The sequence below is a fragment of the Artemia sp. Qi Xiang Cuo genome, chromosome 7 (genome assembly GCF_049724085.1).
Source record: "Artemia sp. Qi Xiang Cuo chromosome 7, ASM4972408v1, whole genome shotgun sequence".
In the NCBI taxonomy this organism is placed as follows: domain Eukaryota; kingdom Metazoa; phylum Arthropoda; class Branchiopoda; order Anostraca; family Artemiidae; genus Artemia; species Artemia sp. Qi Xiang Cuo.
Window position 1 is genome coordinate 47,623,442 of NC_142800.1, and position 22,774 is coordinate 47,646,215.

Consider the following 22,774-nt stretch of genomic DNA (forward strand, 5'->3'; position numbering starts at 1 on the left):
TTTCTGCAAAAATTATAGTAGTTTTATATTATTAGTAGAGCACTAGTTTTTCAAAATTCTGCAAATACGTGGATAGATCCTGGGCTGTTTTATTTGAGCTAGTTTTATCGATTTGTACGGTATATGCTCCGAAGCTTTACATGTGAACATTGCTGTGAACTTCCATCGAAAAACGCATTAGGCCTATATATCTTCTAAAAATGTAGCTTATTATTTAAAAAAATATTTACAAATATGAAATATTTATCTTCTTAGTATTCTGAAATTAACATTATAATAGTATTCTAACATTGCATGTAAAAGGCAACAGCCTCAGTATAAAAACTCACCTCAAAACTAGTTTTTCAAGGGTTTTAATGTGCTGATAATTAAAATGATCCGTTTAGTATTCGTTAAGCCGTCCGAAGCTCATCTCAGTAGTCAGGATGAAAATATTTCATGTTCTTGTCTTATCGGTAGGTAATCAATAAGTTTATTTTGTAACTTGTAGAAAACCTGGCAGGAGTAGCAGCTAAATTTTATGTAATTCACATTTGTTTTCGTTGGAAAAATTTCTCAACTTCAATCGCTTAGTACTCAAAGAATCAAAGCCAAGAAAAAAGTTGCGTTTTTCCGGGTTGCAGCTTATGCAACACACATCTATAAAACTAGCTCAGACAAACTCACTCGAGGTATTTCCCCTTTATTGTTAATAACTTGAAAAGCTAGTACTTTGTTGATTATATATACGAAATCCGTTTTTTGATTAGCAAATCCCATAAGTAGCATGCAAAAAATAAAAAAGCTGTGCAATAAATATCTATAAAACTAGATCAAGCAAACTGACTTTAGGTATTTCCCCTTTATTGTTAGAAATTTGAAAAGCTAGTACTTTACTGATCATATATGTAACACCACCAAAAAAAGGATTTCGTTTTCTGATTAGGAAATCCCAAAAGTAGCATGCAAAAAAATATGCAACACGTATCTATAAAACTAGCTCAAACAAAATGGCCTTAGGTATTTCCCGTTAATTGTTAGAAATTTGAAAAGCTAGTTTTTTGCATATTATATATGCAACACCGCCAAAAAAAAGATTTTGTTTTCAGATTAAGAAATCTCATAGGTAGCATGGAGAACATAAAAGACTGATTTATAAGGTCCTTGGTATGATTCGGGTATGGTATCGATTTTTTTTTAGCATATAATTAGAATTCTATACGAAATTGAAGCAGCAAAAGAAAAAAATTTATTTTTGAAACCAAAAAGTTATTAAGGCAACTGAGGCAACTCAGAGGTTCTGCTAGCTGCATTGTCTGTTACTAGTAATATAAGTTGTAAACTGTGGAAAGTTGCTTTAGTATTATTTCGAAATCAAAGAAATAATAAACGATAATGTGAACTCAAGAAATCCAGTTATGTTGGATTAACCTACGGAAAATTTCAATGCATAGTACGAAGGTGAATTCCAGAAGTTAGTTTACTGCCCTGACTCTGCCTGGACTGCTTCATTTCAGATTTGCTACAAATTAATAATCCAAAGGTCTTAGCGAATCAAGCAAGTTTAAATTTGAAAAAATATCCTAAAACATTTTTTTTGCCTGTGAGAAATATGCTAAAGCTCTTTATATTTCTACCATACAAAATTCATATAATGTTTTGTGTTTTAAATAAGGCGCTAATTTCGGCACTGTGCTTAATAAAGTGCTGTGTTTTAAGTTAGGCAATATGATAAATTTTATGAGATTTATTTAAAAGATACATTTTGTCAAGGATGCGAAGTAGAAGTCTTTCCTCAGTTATTTCAATTGTATATCAAAAATTAAACCGAGCTTAATGGATTGATCAGTTCGAGCGCATTGTTTAATTTGAAGAAAAAAGTATTTCCACAAAACAAGTTTTTCAAAGAAAACTAAAGAACTACATCAGGGCTAATCCTCAAGCCAGGGTGGTGCTGAAAGTGTCGTCAGTCTTCTCCATATGGGTGGTCAGCAGCAGGAGTCTCTTCATCTGAAATTAGAATTCTAGTCTGGTCCAGTAACTTTCCGAGACAGCTACTCCACCGTAACTTGGGCCTTCCTTTTGGACGTTCCCAGTCACTACTTATTAAATCCGAAGTCATAAAGAATCTGATCCAGAGTTTCGGCAGGCTTGAACCAGTAAACCAACAGAGAGTTCTCAACCAGCAAAGTGTCCACTGAGCAACCTAGTGTGAAAAGAGCGACTAGAAAGTTTTACATTGCAAGGCAATCATCGCTGACGTAGTCTGTCCCCTAGACTCCCTCAATTCTCTGGAGCGGCTTAGATTAAAGAGTATCGAGACAGCGCAGGACAGCTGCACTTGCAGGTCATGTCTTAGTTCTGTACATTAGAATCAAACATACTGAGGCTCCAAGGATCTTCATTTGGTAATTCATGGCCTAAGACGAGCAGAAATCAAATTAAACAGTATTTCGTATTTAAATTTAAGCTGAATAGCTGTCTAACCCTAATGTATCAATAAATGAAAGTCTGAACAAGCAGAGATTAAGCCTAAAAAAAATAATCAAGTCAAACTTAAATTATAGGCAGCCAGCAACAAAACTTAGCTAATTTTCTATGGCTTTGCCTTCTAAAGACCAGAGCGTCATTTACGCTTCACTGAAAACAGTTTATATTTCGACCTGTGAGTTTTTATTTGTCATAAAAGAACAAAAAAAGGAAGGGAATAACTGATATAATTTTTTTATTGGTCAACAAGAGGAATATTTATAATACTTTCTTCAGTTTTTCCTTAAAAATCAAGATTTTGGCTTGCCATACATTTTGGACAAAATTTGCAACAAATTTAAATAATTTTTGTACTTTAAAAAATTGATGGAGGGGTACATGGAACATTATTTAAACCAATTGATGAAAATATGCATAGTCTTTGGGCTACAATAACGTTGAATCCATTCTGATCACCAAATAGGTTAAATTCAACACCCTTACCTCAACACGCCTTAAGTAGGGAGGCCCTTTCGACTGCGGGACGAACACCGTGCTACCATCTGTAATTGAGTCTAACGCTGACAGTACATAATTTATGCATGTTTTTTGGGTTTTCTCAGTGAGAATGTTTTTTCATGGTATTTCTCACCGTTTGATAGATGTAAACATAAGTTCGCGACAACAATTGAAGGATGTAGACATCTGGTTATTGTTCGATGGTTATGTGTGTTGATCAATTTATTTGTTGTTTTCTTGGATGTCAACAAAAGTTCACCCAACAATTGCTGGATATTTCTTGGATGTCAAAATCCGGTTGGAATACTATGATAAGATGGTGACATCATCAGATAAGGAAATCATTTTCTTGAATGTCAACATCCGGTTGGAACACTATGATAACAAGGTGACATCATCAGATGAAGAAATTTCAATATTGGTATATTCTTATCCGAGAGTTGAAAATACAGACAGGAAAAGATAACTGATTGATAAAATTTCTCCATGAGACGAGATAAATTTGAAAGCAGAAACGAAAATGGTAAACCATCTGAGGAAATGCTAACTCCTATTAATAGATATATATTTTTTTTTATTAGGGTGGTTCTTGACTGTGTTCAGTATAATACACAACTACCATTTGAATAGTGTTATAGGGTCCCCTACCCCAACCCCAAATGACCCCCCGAGCCCCTCAAAGGCCCCTCGGGGCCCCAAAGCCCCCCCTGGCCTCCAAAGATCCCCCATGTGCCCCAAAGCCCCCTCCCCCGACCCCAAAGGGCCTCCCCGATTCCCAAAGAGCCCCTCTCCGCGCTCCCCTACCTCATTCCTCCCCTCCACTCCCCTTCCCTCCCCCTGACCATCCCCTCCCCTCCTCCCCTCCCCTCCTCCTCCTTACCTCCTTTCCCTCCCCTACCTCCTTCTCCTCTTCTTCCCTCCCCTTCAAGAGTTGGAATATTTCAGTAGTGTTTGTCGTGGTTTACCATGTCAGTGTTACATTCTCTTGATGTTTCAAAGTTCATTTTAGATTTTTTTTTTGAAATGCAAGAGTTAGATTATTTCAGTAGTGTTTTGTCTTGGTTTATAATGTCATTGTTACATTCTCTTGATGTTTCAAAGTTCATTTCGGATTTTTTTCGTTGAAATGTAAAAGTTGGAATATTTCAGTAGTGTTTGTTGTGGTTTACCATGTAACTGTTACATTCTCTTGACGGTTCAAAGTTCATTTTGGATTTTTTTTTGTTGAAATGTAAGAGTTGGATTATTTCAGTAGTGTTTTGTCGTGGTTTACCTTGTCAATGTTACATTCTCTTGATGTCTCAAAGTTCCTTTTTTTACTTTTGTCGTTGAAATGCAATAGTTGGAATATTTCAGTACTGTTTTGTCATGGCTTACTCTGTCACAGTTACATTCTCTTGATTTTTCAAAGTTCATTTTGGATTTCTTTCATTGAAATGCAAGAGTTAGAATATTTCATTAGTGTTTTGTCGTGGTTTACCTTGTCCCTGTTACATTCTCATGATGGTTCAAAGTTCATTTTAGATTTTCTTTCCTTGAAATGTAAGAGTTGGAATATTTCAGTAGTGTTTGTTGTGGTTTATCTAGTCACAGTTACATTCCTTTGATTATTCAAAGTTCATTTTTGATTTTTTTCGTTGAAATGCAAGAGTTGGATTATTTCAGTAGTGTTTTGCAGTGGTTTACCTTATCACTGTTACATTCTCTCGATGTTTTAAAGTTAATTTTAGATTTTTTGTTGAAATGCAAGAGTTAGATTATTTCAGCAGTGTTTCGTCGTGGTTTACCATGTCACTGTTACATTTTCTTGATTTTTCAAAATTCATTTTAGATTTTTCTCTCCTTAAAATGTAAGAGTTGGAATATTTCAGTAGTGTTTGTTGTGGTTTATCTAGTCACTGTTACATTCTCTTGATTTTTCAAAGTTCATTTTTGATTTTTTTCGTTGAAATGCAAGAGTTAGATTATTTCAGTAGTGTTTTGTCGTGGTTTACCATAACACTGTTACATTCCCTTGATTTTTCAAAGTTCATTTTGGATTTTTTTTCGTTGAGATGTAAGAGTTGGAATATTTCAGTAGTGTTTTGTCGTGGTTTACCATGTCACTGCTACATTCTCTTGATTGTTCAAAGTTCATTTTAGTTTTTTCTTTCCTTGAAATGTAAGAGTGGGAATATTTCAGTAGTTTTTGTTGTGGTTTACCTAGTCACTGTTACATTCTCTTGATTTTTCAAAGTTCATTTTGTATTTTTTTTTTGTTGAAATGTAAGAGTTGGATTATTTCAGTAGTGTTTTGTCGTGGTTTACCTTGTCACTGTTACATTCTCTTGATGCTTCAAAATTCATTTTGGATTTTTTTTCGTTGAAATGTAAGAATTGGAATATTTCAATAGTGTCTTTTTGTGGTTTACTTTATCACTGGTACATTCTTTTGATGTTTCACAGTTCATTTTAGATCTTTTTCGTTGAAATGCAAGAGTTGGAATATTTCAGTAGGGTTTTCTCGTGGTTTACCATGTCACTGTTACATTCTCTTGATGTTTCAAAGTTCATTTTTGGATCTTTTTCGTTGAAATGCGCGAGTTGAATTATTTCAGTAGTGATTTGTGGTGGTTTACCATGTCACTGTTACATTCTCTTGATGTTTCAAAGTTCATTTTGGATTTCTTTCGTTGAAATGTAAGAGTTGGAATATTTCAGTAGTGTTTGTAATGGTTTACCTAGTTACTGTCACATTCTCTTGCTGTTTCAAAGTTAATTTTAGATTTTGTTTTGTTGAAATGTAAGAGTTGGATTATTTCAGTAGTGTTTTGTAGTGGTTTACCTTGTCACTGTTACATTTTCTTGATGTTTCAAAGTTCCTTTTTTTACTTTTGTCGTTGAAATGCAAGAGTTGGAATATTTCAGTACTGTTTTGTCATGGCTTACTCTGTCACAGTTACATTCTCTTGATTTTTCAAAGTTCATTTTGGATTTCTTTCATTGAAATGCAAGAGTTAGAATATTTCATTAGTGTTTTGTCGTGGCTTACCTTGTCAGTGTTACATTCTCTTGATGTTTCAAAGTTCATTTTGGATTTTTTTTTTGTTGAAATGTAGGAGTTGGAATATTTCAGAAATGTTTTGTTATGGTTTAATTTGTCACTGGTACATTCTCTTGATGTTTCACAGTTCATTTTAGATCTTTTTCGTTGAAATGCAAGAGTTGGAATATTTCAGTAGTGTTTTGTCAAGGTTTACCATGTCACTGTTACATTCTCTTGATGTTTCAAAGTTAATTTTGGATCTTTTTCGTTGAAATGCAAGAGATGGAATATTTCAGTAGTGTTTGTTCTGGTTTACCTAGTCACTGTTATATTCTCTTGATGTTTCAAAGATAATTTTAGATTTTTTTTGTTGAAATGTAAGAGTTAGATTATTTCAGTAACGTTTCGTCATGGTTTACAATGTCACTGTTACATTCTCTTGATGTTTCAAAGTTCATTTACGATTTTTTTCGTAGAAATGTAAAAGTTGGAATATCTCAGTAGTGTTTTGTCATGGTTTACCATGTCACTGTTACATTCTCTTGATGTTTCAAAGTTCATTTTGGATCCTTTTCGTTGAAATGCAAGAGATGGAATATTTCAATAGTGTTTGTTGTGGTTTACCTAGTCACTGTTACATTCTCATGATGTTTCAAAGTTCATTTTCGATTTTTCTTTCCTCGAAATGCAAGAGTTGGAATATTTCAGTAATGGTGGTTGTGGTTTAACTAGTCACTGTTAAATCCTCATTATGTTTCAAAGTTCATTTTCGATTTTTCTTTCCTTGAAATGCAAGAGTTGGAATATTTCAGTAGTGTTTTGTTATGGTTTACTTTGTCACTGGTACATTCTCTTGATGTTTCACAGTTAATTTTGGATCCTTTTCGTTGAAATGCAAGAGTCGGAATATTTCAGTAGTGTTTTGTCTTGGTTTACCTAGTCACTGTTACATTCTCATGATGTTTCAAAGTTCATTTTCAATTTTTCTTTCCTTGAAATGTAATATTTGGAATATTTCAGTAGTGTTTGTTGTGGTTTACCTAGTCACTGTTAAATTCTCATGATGTTTCAAAGTTCATTTTCAATTTTTCTTTCCTTGAAATGTAGGAGTTGGAATATTTCAGTAGTGTTTGTTGTGGTTTATCTAGTCACTGTTACATTCTCTTGATTTTTCAAAGTTCATTTTTGATTTTTTTCATTGAAATGCAAGAGTTGGATTATTTCAGTAGTGTTTTGTAGTGGTTTGCCTTATCATTGTTACATTCTCTTGATGTTTCAAAGTTAATTTTAGATTTTTTTTGTTGAAATGCAAGAGTTGGAATATTTCAGTAGTGTTTTTTTGTGGTTTACCTTGTCACTGGTACATTCTCTTGATGTTTCAAAGTTCATTTTAGATTTTTTCATTGTAATGTAAGAATTGGAATATTTCAATAGTGTTTTGTCGTGGTTTACCTTGTCACTATTACGTTCTCTTGATTTTTCAAAGTTCATTTTGGATTTCTTTCGTTGAAATGTAAGAGTTGGAATATTTCAGTAGTGTTTGTAGTGGTTTACAAAGTCACTGTTACATTCTCTTGCTGTTTCAAAGTTCATTTTAGATTTTTTTTGTTGAAATGTAAGAGTTGGATTATTTCAGTAGTGTTTTGTCGTGGTTTACCTTGTCAATGTTACATTCTCTTGATGTCTCAAAGTTCCTTTTTTGATTTTTGTCGTTGAAATGCAAGAGTTGGAATATTTCAGTACTGTTTTGTCATGGCTTACTCTGTCACAGTTACTTTCTCTTGATTTTGAAAGTTTATTTTGGATTTCTTTCATTGAAATGCAAGAGTTGGAATATTTCAGTAGTGTTTTGTCGTGGCTTACCTTGTCACTGTTACATTCTCTTGATGTTTCAAAGTTCATTTTGGATTTTTTTTGTTGAAATGTAGGAGTTGGAATATTTCAGAAATGTTTTGTTATGGTTTAGTTTGTCACTGGTACATTCTCTTGATGTTTCACAGTTCAGTTTAGATCATTTTCGTTGAAATGCAATAGTTGGAATATTTCAGTAGTGTTTTATCGTGGTTTACCATGTAACTGTTACAATATCTTGATTTTTCAAAGTTCATTTTTGGATATTTTTCGTTGAAATGCAAGAGTTGGAATATTTCAGTAGTGTTTTGTCATGGTTTACCATGTCACTGTTACATTCTCTTTATGTTTCAAAGTTCATTTTGCATCCTTTTCGTTGAAATGCAAGAGATGGAATATTTCAATAGTGTTTGTTCTGGTTTACCTAGTCACTGTTACATTCTCTTGATGTTTCAAAGATAATTTTAGATTTTTTTTTGTTGAAATGCAAGAGTTAGATTATTTCAGTAGCGTTTCGTCATGGTTTACAATGTCACTGTTACATTCTCTTGATGTTTCAAAGTTCATTTACGATTTTTTTCGTTGAAATGTAAAAGTTGGAATATTTCAGTAGTGTTTTGTCTTGGTTTACCATGTCACTGTTACATTCTCTTGATGTTTCAAAGTTCATTTTGGATCATTTTCGTTAAAATGCAAGAGATGGAATATTTCAATAGTGTTTGTTGTGGTTTACCTAGTCACTGTTACATTCTCATGATGTTTCAAAGTTCATTTTCGATTTTTCTTTCCTCGAAATGCAAGAGTTGGAATATTTCAGTAATGTTTGTTGTGGTTTACCTAGTCACTGTTAAATCCTCATGATGTTTCAAAGTTCATTTTCGATTTTTCTTTCCTTGAAATGCAAGATTTGGAATATTTCAGTAGTTTTTTGTTATGGTTTACTTTGTCACTGGTACATTCTCTTGATGTTTCACAGTTCATTTTGGATCCTTTTCGTTGAAATGCAAGAGTCGGAATATTTCAGTAGTGTTTTGTCATGGTTTACCTAGTCACTGTTACATTCTCATGATGTTTCAAAGTTCATTTTCGATTTTTCTTTCCTTGAAATGTAATATTTGGAATATTTCAGTAGTGTTTGTTGTGGTTTATCTAGTCACTGTTACATTTTCTTGATTTTTCAAAGTTCATTTTTGATTTTTTTTTCGTTGAAATGCAAGAGTTGGATTATTTCAGTAGTGTTTTTTAGTGGTTTGCCTTATCACTGTTGCATTCTCTTGATGTTTGAAAGTTAATTTTAGATTCTTTTTTTGTTGAAATGCAAGAGTTAGATTATTTCAGTAGCGTTTCGTCGTGGTTTGCAATATCACTTACATTCTCTTGATGTTTCAAAGTTCATTTCGGATTTTTTTATTGAAATGTAAAAGTTGGAATATTTCAGTAGTGTTTGTTGTGGTTTACCATGTCTCTGCTACATTCTCTTGACGTTTCAAAGTTCATTTTGGATTTTTTTTTGTTGAAATGTAAGAGTTGGAATATTTCAGTAGTGTTTTGTTGTGGTTTACCTTGTCACTGGTACATTCTTTTGATGTTTCACAGTTCATTTTTGATTTTTTTTCGTTGAAATGCAAGAGTTAGATTATTTCAGTAGTGTTTTGTGGTGGTTTACCATGTCACTGTTACATTCTTGACGTTTCAAAGGTCATTTTGGATTTTTTTTTGTTGAAATGTAAGAGTTGGAATATTTCAGTAGCGTTTTCTCGTGGTTTACCATGTCACTGTTACATTCTCTTGATGTTTCAAAGTTCATTTCCGATTTTTTTCGTTGAAATGTAAAAGTTGGAATATTTCAGTAGTGTTTTGTCATGGTTTACCATGTCACTGTTACATTCTCTTGATGTTTCAAAGTTCATTTTGGATCATTTTCGTTGAAATGCAAGAGATGGAATATATCAATAGTGTTTGTTGTGGTTTACCTAGTCACTGTTACATTCTCATGATGTTTCAAAGTTCATTTTCGATTTTTCTTTTCTCGAAATGCAAGAGTTGGAATATTTCAGTAATGTTTGTTGTGGTTTACCTAGTCACTGTTAAATCCTCATGATGTTTCAAAGTTCATTTTCGATTTTTCTTTCCTTGAAAGTCAAGAGTTGGAATATTTCAGTAGTTTTTTGTTATGGTTTACTTTGTCACTGGTACATTCTCTTGATGTTTCACAGTTCATTTTGGATCCTTTTCGTTGAAATGCAAGAGTCGGAATATTTCAGTAGTGTTTTGTCATGGTTTACCTAGTCACTGTTACATTCTCATGATGTTTCAAAGTTCATTTTCGATTTTTCTTTCCTTGAAATGTAATATTTGGAATATTTCAGTAGTGTTTGTTGTGGCTTATCTAGTCACTGTGCCTTATCACTGTTACATTCTCTTGATGTTTCAAAGTTAATTTTAGATTCTTTTTTTGTTGAAATGCAAGAGTTAGATTATTTCAGTAGAGTTTCGTCGTGGTTTGCAATATCACTTATATTCTCTTGATGTTTCAAAGTTCATTTCGGATTTTTTTATTGAAATGTAAAAGTTGGAATATTTCAGTATTGTTTGTTGTGGTTTACCATGTCTCTGCTACATTCTCTTGACGTTTCAAAGTTCATTTTGGATTTTTTTTTGTTGAAATGTAAGAGTTGGAATATTTCAGTAGTGTTTTGTTGTGGTTTACCTTGTCACTGGTACATTCTTTTGATGTTTCACAGTTCATTTTTGATTTTTTTTCGTTGAAATGCAAGAGTTAGATTATTTCAGTAGTGTTTTGTGGTGGTTTACCATGTCACTGTTACATTCTTGACGTTTAAAAGGTCATTTTGGATTTTTTTTTGTTGAAATGTAAGAGTTGGAATATTTCAGTAGCGTTTTCTCGTGGTTTACCATGTCACTGTTACATTCTCTTGATGTTTTAAAGTTCATTTTGGATTTTTTTTTCTGTTGAAATGTAAGAGTTGGAATATCTCAGTAGTGTTTTGTTATGGTTAACTTTGTCACTGGTACATTCTCTTCATGTTTCACAGTTCATTTTTGATTTTTTTTCGTTGAAATGCAAGAGTTAGATTATTTCAGCAGTGTTTTGTCGCGGTTTTCCATGTCACTGTTACATTCTCTTGATGTTTCAAAGTTCATTTTAGGTTTTTTTTTGTTGAAATGTAAGAGTTGGAATATTTCAGTAGCGTTTTCTGGTGGTTTAGCATGTCACTGTTACATTCTCTTGATGTTTCAAGGTTCATTTCCGATTTTTTTAGTTGAAATGCAAGAGTTGGGATATTTCAGTAGTGTTTTGTCATGGTTTACCATGTCACTGTTACATTCTCTTGATGTTTCAAAGTTCATTTTGGATCATTTTCGTTGAAATGCAAGAGATGGAATATTTCAATAGTGTTTGTTGTGGTTTACCTAGTCACTGTTACATTCTCATGATGTTTCAAAGTTCATTTTCGATTTTTCTTTCCTCGAAATGCAAGAGTTGGAATATTTCAGTAATGTTTGTTGTGGTTTACCTAGTCACTGTTAAATCCTCATGATGTTTCAAAGTTCATTTTCGATTTTTCTTTCCTTGAAATGCAAGATTTGGAATATTTCAGTAGTGTTTTGTTATGGTTTACTTTGTCACTGGTACATTCTCTTGATGTTTCACAGTTAATTTTGGATCCTTTTCGTTGAAATGCAAGAGTCGGAATATTTCAGTAGTGTATTGTCATGGTTTATTTAGTCACTGTTACATTCTCATGATGTTTCAAAGTTCATTTTCGATTTTTCTTTCCTTGAAATGTAATATTTGGAATATTTCAGTAGTGTTTGTTGTGGTTTATCTAGTCACTGTTACATTTTCTTGATTTTTCAAAGTTCATTTTTGATTTTTTTTTCGTTGAAATGCAAGAGTTGGATTATTTCAGTAGTGTTTTTTAGTGGTTTGCCTTATCACTGTTGCATTCTCTTGATGTTTGAAAGTTAATTTTAGATTCTTTTTTTGTTGAAATGCAAGAGTTAGATTATTTCAGTAGAGTTTCGTCGTGGTTTGCAATATCACTTACATTCTCTTGATGTTTCAAAGTTCATTTCGGATTTTCTTATTGAAATGTAAAAGTTGGAATATTTCAGTATTGTTTGCTGTGGTTTACCATGTCTGTGCTACATTCTCTTGACGTTTCAAAGTTCATTTTGGATTTTTTTTTGTTGAAATGTAAGAGTTGGAATATTTCAGTAGTGTTTTGTTGTGGTTTACCTTGTCACTGGTACATTCTTTTGATGTTTCACAGTTCATTTTTGATTTTTTTTTCGTTGAAATGCAAGAGTTAGATTATTTCAGTAGTGTTTTGTGGCGGTTTACCATGTCACTGTTACATTCTTGACGTTTCAAAGGTCATTTTGGATTTTTTTTTGTTGAAATGTAAGAGTTGGAATATTTCAGTAGCGTTTTCTCGTGGTTTACCATGTCACTGTTACATTCTCTTGATGTTTTAAAGTTCATTTTGGATTTTTTTTTCTGTTGAAATGTAAGAGTTGGAATATATAAGTAGTGTTTTGTTATGGTTAACTTTGTCACTGGTACATTCTCTTCATGTTTCACAGTTCATTTTAGATCTTTTTCATTGAAATGTAAGAGTTGGAATATTTCAGTAGTGTTTTCTCGTGGTTTACCATGTCACTGTTACATTCTCTTGATGTTTCAAAGTTCATTTTTGGATCTTTTTCGTTGAAATGCAAGAGATAGAATATTTCAGTAGTGTTTCGTCATGGCTTACCATGTCACTGTTACATTCTCTTGATGTTTCAAAGTTAATTTTGGATCCTTTTCGTTGAAATGCAAGAGATGGAATATTTCAGTAGTGTTTGTTGTGGTTTACCTAGTCACTGTTACATTCTCATGATGTTTCAAAGTTCATATTAGATTTTTCTTTCCTTAAAATGTAGGAGTTGGTATATTTCAGTAGTCTTTGTTGCGGTTTATCTAGTCACTGTTACATTCTCTTGATTTTTCAAAGTTTATTTTTGATTTTTTTCGTTGAAATGCAAGAGTTGGATTATTTCAGTAGTGTTTTGCAGTGGTTTGCCTTATCACTGTTACATTCTCTTGATGTTTCAAAGTTAATTTTAGACTTTTTTTTGTTGAAATGCAAGAGTTAGATTATTTCAGTAGCGTTTCGTCGTGGTTTACAATATCACTGTTACATTCTCTTGACGTTTCAAAGGTCATTTTGGAGTTTTTTTTTGTTGAAATGTAAGAGTTGGAATATTTCAGTAGTGTTTTGTTGTGGTTTACCTTGTCACTAGTATATTCTCTTGATGTTTCAAATTTCATTTTAGATTTTTTCATTGTAATGTAAGAGTTGGAATATTTCAGTAGTGTTTGCCGTGGTTTACCTAGTCACTGTTACATTATCTTGCTGTCTCAAAGTTCCTTTTTTGATTTTTGTCGTTGAAATGCAAGAGTTGGAATATTTCAGTACTGTTTTGTCATGGATTACTCTGTCACAGTTAAATTCTCTTCAGTTTTCAAAGTTCATTTTGGATTTCTTTCATTGAAATGCAAAAGTTGGAATATTTCAGTAGTGTTTTGTCTTGGCTTACCTTGTCAGAGTTACATTCTCTTGATGTTTCAAAGTTCATTTTGGATTTTTTTTTGTTGAAATGTAGGAGTTGGAATATTTCAGAAATGTTTTGTTATGGTTTAGTTTGTCACTGGTACATTTTCTTGATGTTTCACAGTTCAGTTTAGATCTTTTTCGTTGAAATGCAATAGTCGGAATATTTAAGTAGTGTTTTATTGTGGTTTACCATGTAACTGTTATATCATCTTGATGTTTCAAAGTTCATTTTTGGATCTTTTTCGTTGAAATGCAAGGGTTGGAATATTTCAGTAGTGTTTCCTCAAGGTTTACCATGTCACTGTTACATTCTCTTGATGTTTCAAAGTTCATTTTGGATCCTTTTTGTTGCAATGCAAGAGTTGGAATATTTCAATAGTGTTTGTTCTGGTTTACCTTGTCAGTGTTACATTCTCATGATGTTTCAAAGTTCATTTTCGATTTTTCTTTCCTTGAAATGCAAGACTTGGAATATTTCAGTAGCGTTTGTTGTGTTTTATCTAGTCACTGTTACAGTCTCTTGATTTTTCAAAGTTCATTTTTGATTTTTTTCGTTGAAATGCAAGAGTTAGATTATTTCAGTAGTGTTTTCTAGTGGTTTACCTTATCACTGTTACATTTTCTAGATGTTTCAAAGATAAATTTAGATATGCTATTGTTGAAATGCAAGAGTTAGATTATTTCAGTAGCGTTTCGTCGTGGTTCACAATGTCACTTTTACATTCTCTTGATGTTTCAAAGTTCATTTCGGATTTTGTTCGTTGAAATATAAAAGTTGGAATATTTCAGTAGTGTTTTCTTATGGTTTACCATGTCACTGTTACATTCTCTTGATGTTTCAAAGTTTATTTTGGATCCTATTCGTTGAAATGCAAGAGATGGAATATTTCAATAGTGTTTGTTGTGGTTTACCTAGTCACTGTTACATTCTCATGATGTTTCAAAGTTCATTTTCGATTTTTCTTTCCTTGAAATGCAAGAGTTGGAATATTTCAGTAATGTTTGTTTTGGTTTACCTAGTCACTGTTACATTCTCATGATGTTTCAAAGTTCATTTTCGATGTTTCTTTCCTTGAAATGCAAGAGTTGGAATATTTCAGTAGTATTTTGTTATGGTTTACTTTGTCACTTGTACATTCTCTTGATGTTTCACAGTTCATTTTAGATCTTTTTCATTGAAATGTAAGAGTTGGAATATTTCAGTAGTGTTTTCTCGTGGTTTACCATGTCACTGTTATATTCTCTTGATGTTTCAAAGTTAATTTTTGGATCTTTTTCGTTGAAATGCAAGAGTTGGAATATTTCAGTAGTGTTTTGTCAAGGTTTACCATGTCACTGTTACATTCTCTTGATGTTTCAAAGTTAATTTTGGATCCTTTTCGTTGAAATGCAAGAGATGGAATATTTCAGTAGTGTTTGTTGTGGTTTACCTAGTCACTCTTACATTCTCATGATGTTTCAAAGTTCATTTTAGATTTTTCTTTCCTTGAAATGTAAGATTTCGAATATTGCAGTAGTGTTTGTTGTCGTTTACCTAGTCACTGTTACATTCTCTTGCTGTTTCATAGTTAATTTTTGATTTTTTTTTTCGTTGAAATGCAAGAGTTGGATTATTTCAGTAGTGTTTTGTAGTGGTTTGCCATGTCACTGTTGTATTCTCTTGATGTCTCAAAGCTCCTTTTTTGACTTTTGTCGTTGAAATGCAAGAGTTGGAATATTTCAGCACTGTTTTGTCATGGATTACTCTGTCACAGTTACATTCTCTTGATTTTTCAACGTTCACTTTGGATTTCTTTCATTGAAATGCAAGAGTTGGAATATTTCAGTAGTGTTTTGTCGTGGCTTACCTTGTCAGTGTTACATTCTCTTGATGTTTCAAAGTACATTTTGGATTTTTTTTGTTGAAATGTGTGAGTTGGAATATTTCAGAAATGTTTTGTTATGGTTTAGTTTTTCACTGGTACATTCTCTTGATGTTTCACAGTTCATTTTAGATCTTTTTCGTTGAAATGCAATAGTTGGAATATTTCAGTAGTGTTTTCTTGTGGTTTACAATGTCAATGTTACATTCTCTTGATGTTTCAAAGTTCATTTTTGGATCTTTTTTGTTGAAATGCAAGAGTTGGAATATATAAGTAGTGGTTTGTCATAGTTTACCATGTCACTGTTACACTCTCTTGATGTTTCAAAGTTCATTTTGCATCCTTTTCGTTGAAATGCAAGAGATGGAATATTTCAATAGTGTTTGTTCTGGTTTACCTAGTCACTGTTACATTATCTTGATGTTTCAAAGATAATTTTAGATTTTTTTTTGTTGAAATGCAAGAGTTAGATTATTTCAGTAGCGTTTCGTCATGGTTTACAATGTCACTGTTACATTCTCTTGATGTTTCAAAGTTCATTTCCGATTTTTTTAGTTGAAATGTAAAAGTTGGAATATTTCAGTAGTGTTTTGTCTTGGTTTTTCCATGTCACTGTTACATTCTCTTGATGTTTCAAAGTTCATTTTGGATCCTTTTCGTTGAAATGCAAGAGATGGAATATTTCAATAGAGTTTGTTGTGGTTTACCTAGTCACTGTTACATTCTCATGATGTTTCAAAGTTCATTTTCGATTTTTCTTTCCTCGAAATGCAAGAGTTGGAATATTTCAGTAATGTTTGTTGTGGTTTACCTAGTCACTGTTAAATCATCATGATGTTTCAAAGTTCATTTTCGATTTTTATTTCCTTGAAATGCAAAAGTTGGAATAATTCAGTAGTGTTTTGTTATGGTTTACTTTGTCACTGGTACATTCTCTTGATGTTTCACAGTTAATTTTGGATCCTTTTCGTTGAAATGCAAGAGTCGGAATATTTCAGTAGTGTTTTGTCATGGTTTACCTAGTCACTGTTACATTCTCATAATGTTTCAAAGTTCATTTTCAATTTTTCTTTCCTTGAAATGTAATATTTGGAATATTTCAGTAGTGTTTGTTGTGGTTTACCTAGTCACTGTTAAATTCTCATGATGTTTCAAAGTTCATTTTCAATTTTGCTTTCCTTGAAATGTAGGAGTTGGGATATTTCAGTACCGTTTAATGTGGTTTATCTAGTCACTGTTACATTCTCTTGATTTTTCAAAGTTCAGTTTTGATTTTTTTCGTTGAAATGCAAGAGTTGGATTATTTCAGTAGTGTTTTGTAGTGGTTTGCCTTATCACTGTTACATTCTCTTTTTGTGGTTTACCTTGTCACTGGTACATTCTTTTGATGTTTCAAAGTTCATTTTAGATTTTTTCATTGTAATGTAAGAATTGGAATATTTCAATAGTGTTTTGTCGTGGTTTACCTTGTCACTATTACATTCTCTTGATTTTTCAAAGTTCATTTTGGATTTCTTTCGTTGAAATGTAAGAGTTGGAATATTTCAGTGGTGTTTGTTGTGGTTTACCTAGTCACTGTTACATTCTCTTGCTGTTTCAAAGTTCATTTTCGATTTTTCTTTCCTTGAAATGCAAGTGTTGGAATATTTCAGAAGTGTTTTGTTATGGTTTACTTTGTCACTGGTACATTCTCTTGATGTTTCACAGTTAATTTTGGATCCTTTTCGTTGAAATGCAAGAGTCGGAATATTTCAGTAGTGTTTTGTCATGGTTTACCTAGTCAATGTTACATTCTCATGATGTTTCAAAGTTCATTTTGATTTTTCTTTCCTTGAAATGCAATATTTTGAATATTTCAGTAGGTTTTGTTGTGGTTTATCTAGTCACTGTTACATTTTCTTGATTTTTCAAAGTTCATTTTTGATTTTTTTTTTTCGTTGAAATGAAATAGTTGGATTATTTCAGTAGTGTTTTGTATTGCTTTGCCTTATCACTGTTACATTCTTTTGATTTTTCAAATTTAATTTTATATTCTTTTTTTGTTGAAATTCAAGAGTTAGATTATTTCAGTAGCGTTTCGTCGTGGTTTGCAATATCACTGTTACATTCTCTTGATGTTTCAAAGTTCATTTCGGATTTTTTTTATTGAAATGTAAAAGTTGGAATATTTCAGTAGTGTTTGTTGTGGTTTACCATGTCACTGCTACATTCTCTTGACGTTTCAAAGTTCATTTTGGATTTTTTTTGTTGAAATGTAAGAGTTGGAATATTTCAGTAGAGTTTTGTTGTGGTTTACCTTGTCACTGGTACATTCATTGATGTTTCACAGTTCATTTTTGATTTTTTTCGTTGAAATGCAAGAGTTAGATTATTTCAGTAGTGTTTTGTGGCGGTTTACCAAGTCACTGTTACATTCTTGACGTTTCAAAGGTCATTTTGGATTTTTTTTTGTTGAAATGTAAGAGTTGGAATATTTCAGTAGTGTTTTTTTGTGGTTTACCTTGTCACTGGCACATTCTATTGATGTTTCAATTTCATTTTAGATTTTTTCATTGAAATGTAAGAGTTGGAATATTTCAATAGTGTTTTGTCGTGGTTTACCTTATCAATATTAAATTCTCTTGATTTTTCAAAGTTTATTTTGGATTTCTTTCGTTGAAATGTAAGAGTTGGAATATTTCAGTAGTGTTTGTTGTGGTTTACCAAGTCACTGTTACATTCTCTTGCTGTTTCAAAGTTCATTTTAGATTTTTTTGTTGAAATGTAAGAGTTGGAATATTTCAGTAGTGTTTTGTAGTGGTTTACCTTGTCACTGTTACATTCTCTTGATGTCTCAAAGTTCCTTTTTTGATTTTTGTCGTTGAAATGCAAGAGTTGGAATATTTCAGTACTGTTATGTCATGGATTACTCTGTCACAGTTACATTCTCTTGATTTTTCAAAGTTCATTTTGGATTTCTTTCATTAAAATGCAAGAGTTGGAATATTTCAGTAGTGTTTTGTCGTGGCTTACCTTGTCAGAGTTACATTCTCTTGATGTTTCATTTTGGATTTTGGATTCAAAGTTCATTTTGGATTTTTTTTTTTTGTTGAAATGTAGGAGTTGGAATATTTGAGAAGTGTTTTGTTGTGGTTTACTTTGTCACTGGTACATTCTCTTGATGTTTCAAAGGTCATTTTAGATCTTTTTCGTTGAAATGCAAGAGTTGGAATATTTAAGTAGTGTTTTCTATTGGTTTACCATGTCACTGTTACATTCTCTTGATGTTTCAAAGTTAATTTTTGGATATTTTTCGTTGAAATGCAAGAGTTGGAATATTTCAGTAGTGTTTTGTCATGGTTTACCATGTCACTGTTATATTCTCTTGATGTTTCAAAGTTCATTTTGGATCCTTTTCGTTGAAATACAAGAGATGGAATATTTCAATAGTGTTTGTTGTGGTTTACCTAGTCACTGTTATATTCTCATGATGTTTCAAAGTTCATTTTCAATTTTTCTTTCCTTGAAATGCAAGAGTTGGAATACTTCAGTAGTGTTTGTTGTGGTTTATCTAGTCACTGATACATTCTCTTGATTTTTCAAAGTTCATCTTTGATTTTTTTTGTTGAAATGAAAGAGTTAGATTATTTCAGTAGTGTTTTCTAGTGGTTTACCTTATCACTGTTACATTATCTTGATGTTTCAAAGATAATTTTAGATTTTTTTTTGTTGAAATGCAAGAGTTGGATTATTTCAGTAGTGTTTTGCAGTGGTTTGCCTTATCACTGTTACATTCTCTTGATGTTTCAAAGTGAATTTTAGACTTTTTTTTGTTGAAATGCAAGAGTTAGATTATTTCAGTAGCGTTTCGTCGTGGTTTACAATATCACTGTTACATTCTCTTGACATTTCAAAGGTCATTTTGGAGTTTTTTTTTGTTGAAATGTAAGAGTTGGAATATTTAAGTAGTGTTTTGTTGTGGTTTACCTTGTCACTAGTATATTCTCTTGATGTTTCAAATTTCATTTTAGATTTTTTCATTGTAATGTAAGAGTTGGAATATTTCAGTAGTGTTTGCCGTGGTTTACCTAGTCACTGTTACATTCTCTTGCTGTCTCAAAGTTCCTTTTTTGATTTTTGTCGTTGAAATGCAAGAGTTGGAATATTTCAGTACTGTTTTGTCATGGATTACTCTGTCACAGTTAAATTCTCTTCAGTTTTCAAAGTTCATTTTGGATTTCTTTCATTGAAATGCAAAAGTTGGAATATTTCAGTAGTGTTTTGTCTTGGCTTACCTTGTCAGAGTTACATTCTCTTGATGTTTCAAAGTTCATTTTGGATTTTTTTTTGTTGAAATGTAGGAGTTGGAATATTTCAGAAATGTTTTGTTATGGTTTAGTTTGTCACTGGTACATTTTCTTGATGTTTCACTGTTCATTTTAGATCTTTTTCGTTGAAATGCAAGAGTTGGAATATTTCAGTAGTGTTTTCTCGTGGTTTACCATGTCAATGTTACATTCTCTTGATGTTTCAAAGTTCATTTTTGGATCTTTCTCGTTGAAATGCAAGAGTTGGAATATTTTAGTAGTGTTTTGTTATGGTTTACCATGTCACTGTTACATTCTCTCGATGTTTCAAAGTTCATTTTGGATCCTTTTCGTTGAAATGCAAGAGATGGAATATTTCAATAGTGTTTGTTCTGGTTTACCTTGTCAGTGTTACATTCTCATGATGTTTCAAAGTTCATTTTCGATTTTTCTTTCCTTGAAATGCAAGACTTGGAATATTTCAGTAGCGTTTGTTGTGTTTTATCTAGTCACTGTTACATTCTCTTGATTTTTCAAAGTTCATTTTTGATTTTTTTCGTTGAAATGCAAGAGTTAGATTATTTCAGTAGTGTTTTCTAGTGGTTTACCTTATCACTGTTACATTTTCTAGATGTTTCAAAGATAAATTTAGATATGCTATTGTTGAAATGTAAGAGTTAGATTATTTCAGTAGCGTTTCGTCGTGGTTTACAATGTCACTTTTACATTCTCTTGATGTTTCAAAGTTCATTTCGGATTTTGTTCGTTGAAATATAAAAGTTGGAATATTTCAGTAGTGTTCTTTTATGGTTTACCATGTCACTGTTACATTCTCTTGATGTTTCAAAGTTTATTTTGGATCCTATTCGTTGAAATGCAAGAGATGGAATATTTCAATAGTGTTTGTTGTGGTTTACCTAGTCACTGTTACATTCTCATGATGTTTCAAAGTTCATTTTCGATTTTTCTTTCCTTGAAATGCAAGAGTTGGAATATTTCAGTAATGTTTGTTTTGGTTTAACTAGTCACTGTTAACTTCTCATGATGTTTCAAAGTTCATTTTCGATTTTTCTTTCCTCGAAATGCAAGAGTTGGAATATTTCAGTAATGTTGGTTGTGGTTTACCTAGTCACTGTTAAATCCTCATGATGTTTCAAAGTTCATTTTCGATTTTTCTTTCCTTGAAATGAAAAAGTTGGAATAATTCAGTAGTGTTTTGTTATTGTTTACTTTGTCACTGGTACATTCTCTTGATGTTTCACAGTTCATTTTGGATCCTTTTCGTTGAAATGCAAGAGTCGGAATATTTCAGTAGTGTTTTGTCATGGTTTACCTAGTCACTGTTACATTCTCATAATGTTTCAAAGTTCATTTTCGATTTTTCTTTCCTTGAAATGTAATATTTGGAATATTTCAGTAGTGTTTGTTGTGGTTTACCTAGTCACTGTTAAATTCTCATGATGTTTCAAAGTTCATTTTCAATTTTGCTTTCCTTGAAATGTAGGAGTTGGGATATTTCAGTAGCGTTTGTTGTGGTTTATCTAGTCACTGTTACATTCTCTTGATTTTTCAAAGTTCAGTTTTGATTTTTTTCGTTGAAATGCAAGAGTTGGATTATTTCAGTAGTGTTTTGTAGTGGTTTGCCTTATCACTGTTACATTCTCTTTTTGTGGTTTACCTTGTCACTGGTACATTCTTTTGATGTTTCAAAGTTCATTTTAGATTTTTTCATTGTAATGTAAGAATTGGAATATTTCAATAGTGTTTTGTCGTGGTTTACCTTGTCACTATTACATTCTCTTTATTTTTCATAGTTCATTTTGGATTTCTTTCGTTGAAATGTAAGAGTTGGAATATTTCAGTGGTGTTTGTTGTGGTTTACCTAGTCACTGTTACATTCTCTTGCTGTTTCAAAGTTCATTTTCGATTTTTTTTTCGTTGAAATGTAAGAGTTGGAATATTTCAGAAGTGTTTTGTTATGGTTTACTTTGTCACTGGTATATTCTCTTGATGTTTCACAGTTCATTTTGGATCCTTTTCGTTGAAATGCAAGAGTCGGAATATTTCAGTAGTGTTTTGTCATGGTTTACCTAGTCAATGTTACATTCTCATGATGTTTCAAAGTTCATTTTGATTTTTCTTTCCTTGAAATGCAATATTTTGAATATTTCAGTAGGTTTTGTTGTGGTTTATCTAGTCACTGTTACATTTTCTTTATTTTTCAAAGTTCATTTTTGATTTTTTTTTCGTTGAAATGCAAGAGTTGGATTATTTCAGTAGTGTTTTGTATTGGTTTGCCTTATCACTGTTACATTCTTTTGATTTTTCAAAGTTAATTTTAGATTCTTTTTTTGTTGAAATGCAAGAGTTAGATTATTTCAGTAGCGTTTCGTCGTGGTTTACAATGTCACTGTTACATTCTCTTGATGTTTCAAAGTTCATTTCGGATTTTTTTTATTGAAATGTAAAAGTTGGAATATTTCAGTAGTGTTTGTTGTGGTTTACCATGTCACTGCTACATTCTCTTGACGTTTCAAAGTTCATTTTGGATTTTTTTTGTTGAAATGTAAGAGTTGGAATATTTCAGTAGAGTTTTGTTGTGGTTTACCTTGTCACTGGTACATTCATTGATGTTTCACAGTTCATTTTTGATTTTTTTCGTTGAAATGCAAGAGTTAGATTATTTTAGTAGTGTTTTGTGGCGGTTTACCAAGTCACTGTTACATTCTTGACGTTTCAAAGGTCATTTTGGATTTTTTTTTGTTGAAATGTAAGAGTTGGAATATTTCAGTAGTGTTTTTTTGTGGTTTACCTTGTCACTGGCACATTCTATTGATGTTTCAAGTTCATTTTAGATTTTTTAATTGAAATGTAAGAGTTGGAATATTTCAATAGTGTTTTGTCGTGGTTTACCTTATCAATATTAAATTCTCTTGATTTTTCAAAGTTCATTTTGGATTTCTTTCGTTGAAATGTAAGATTTTAAATATTTCAGTACTGTTTGTTGTGGTTTACCAAGTCACTGTTACATTTTCTCGATGTTTCGAAGTTCTTTTTAGATTTTTTTGTTGAAATGTAAGAGTTGGAATATTTAAGTAGTGTTTTGTCGTGGTTTACCATGTCACTGTTACATTCTCTTGATGTCTCAAAGTTCCT

The 22,774-nt window shown here is 31.8% G+C and overlaps 1 protein-coding gene across 1 annotated transcript in view; it reads left to right on the forward strand.

Annotated features, from left to right (window-relative positions):
- Nucleotides 1–406: 406 nt before the first annotated feature.
- The window catches only part of LOC148950353 (uncharacterized), a 253,340-nt gene continuing 230,972 nt past the window's right edge, over nt 407–22,774 (forward strand). Inside the window, exon 1 of the mRNA XM_089091845.1 lies at nt 407–455. Within this exon, the coding sequence (XP_088947971.1) occupies nt 426–455 (30 nt within the window). The 5' untranslated portion in view covers nt 407–425. The remainder of the gene's footprint in view (nt 456–22,774) is intronic.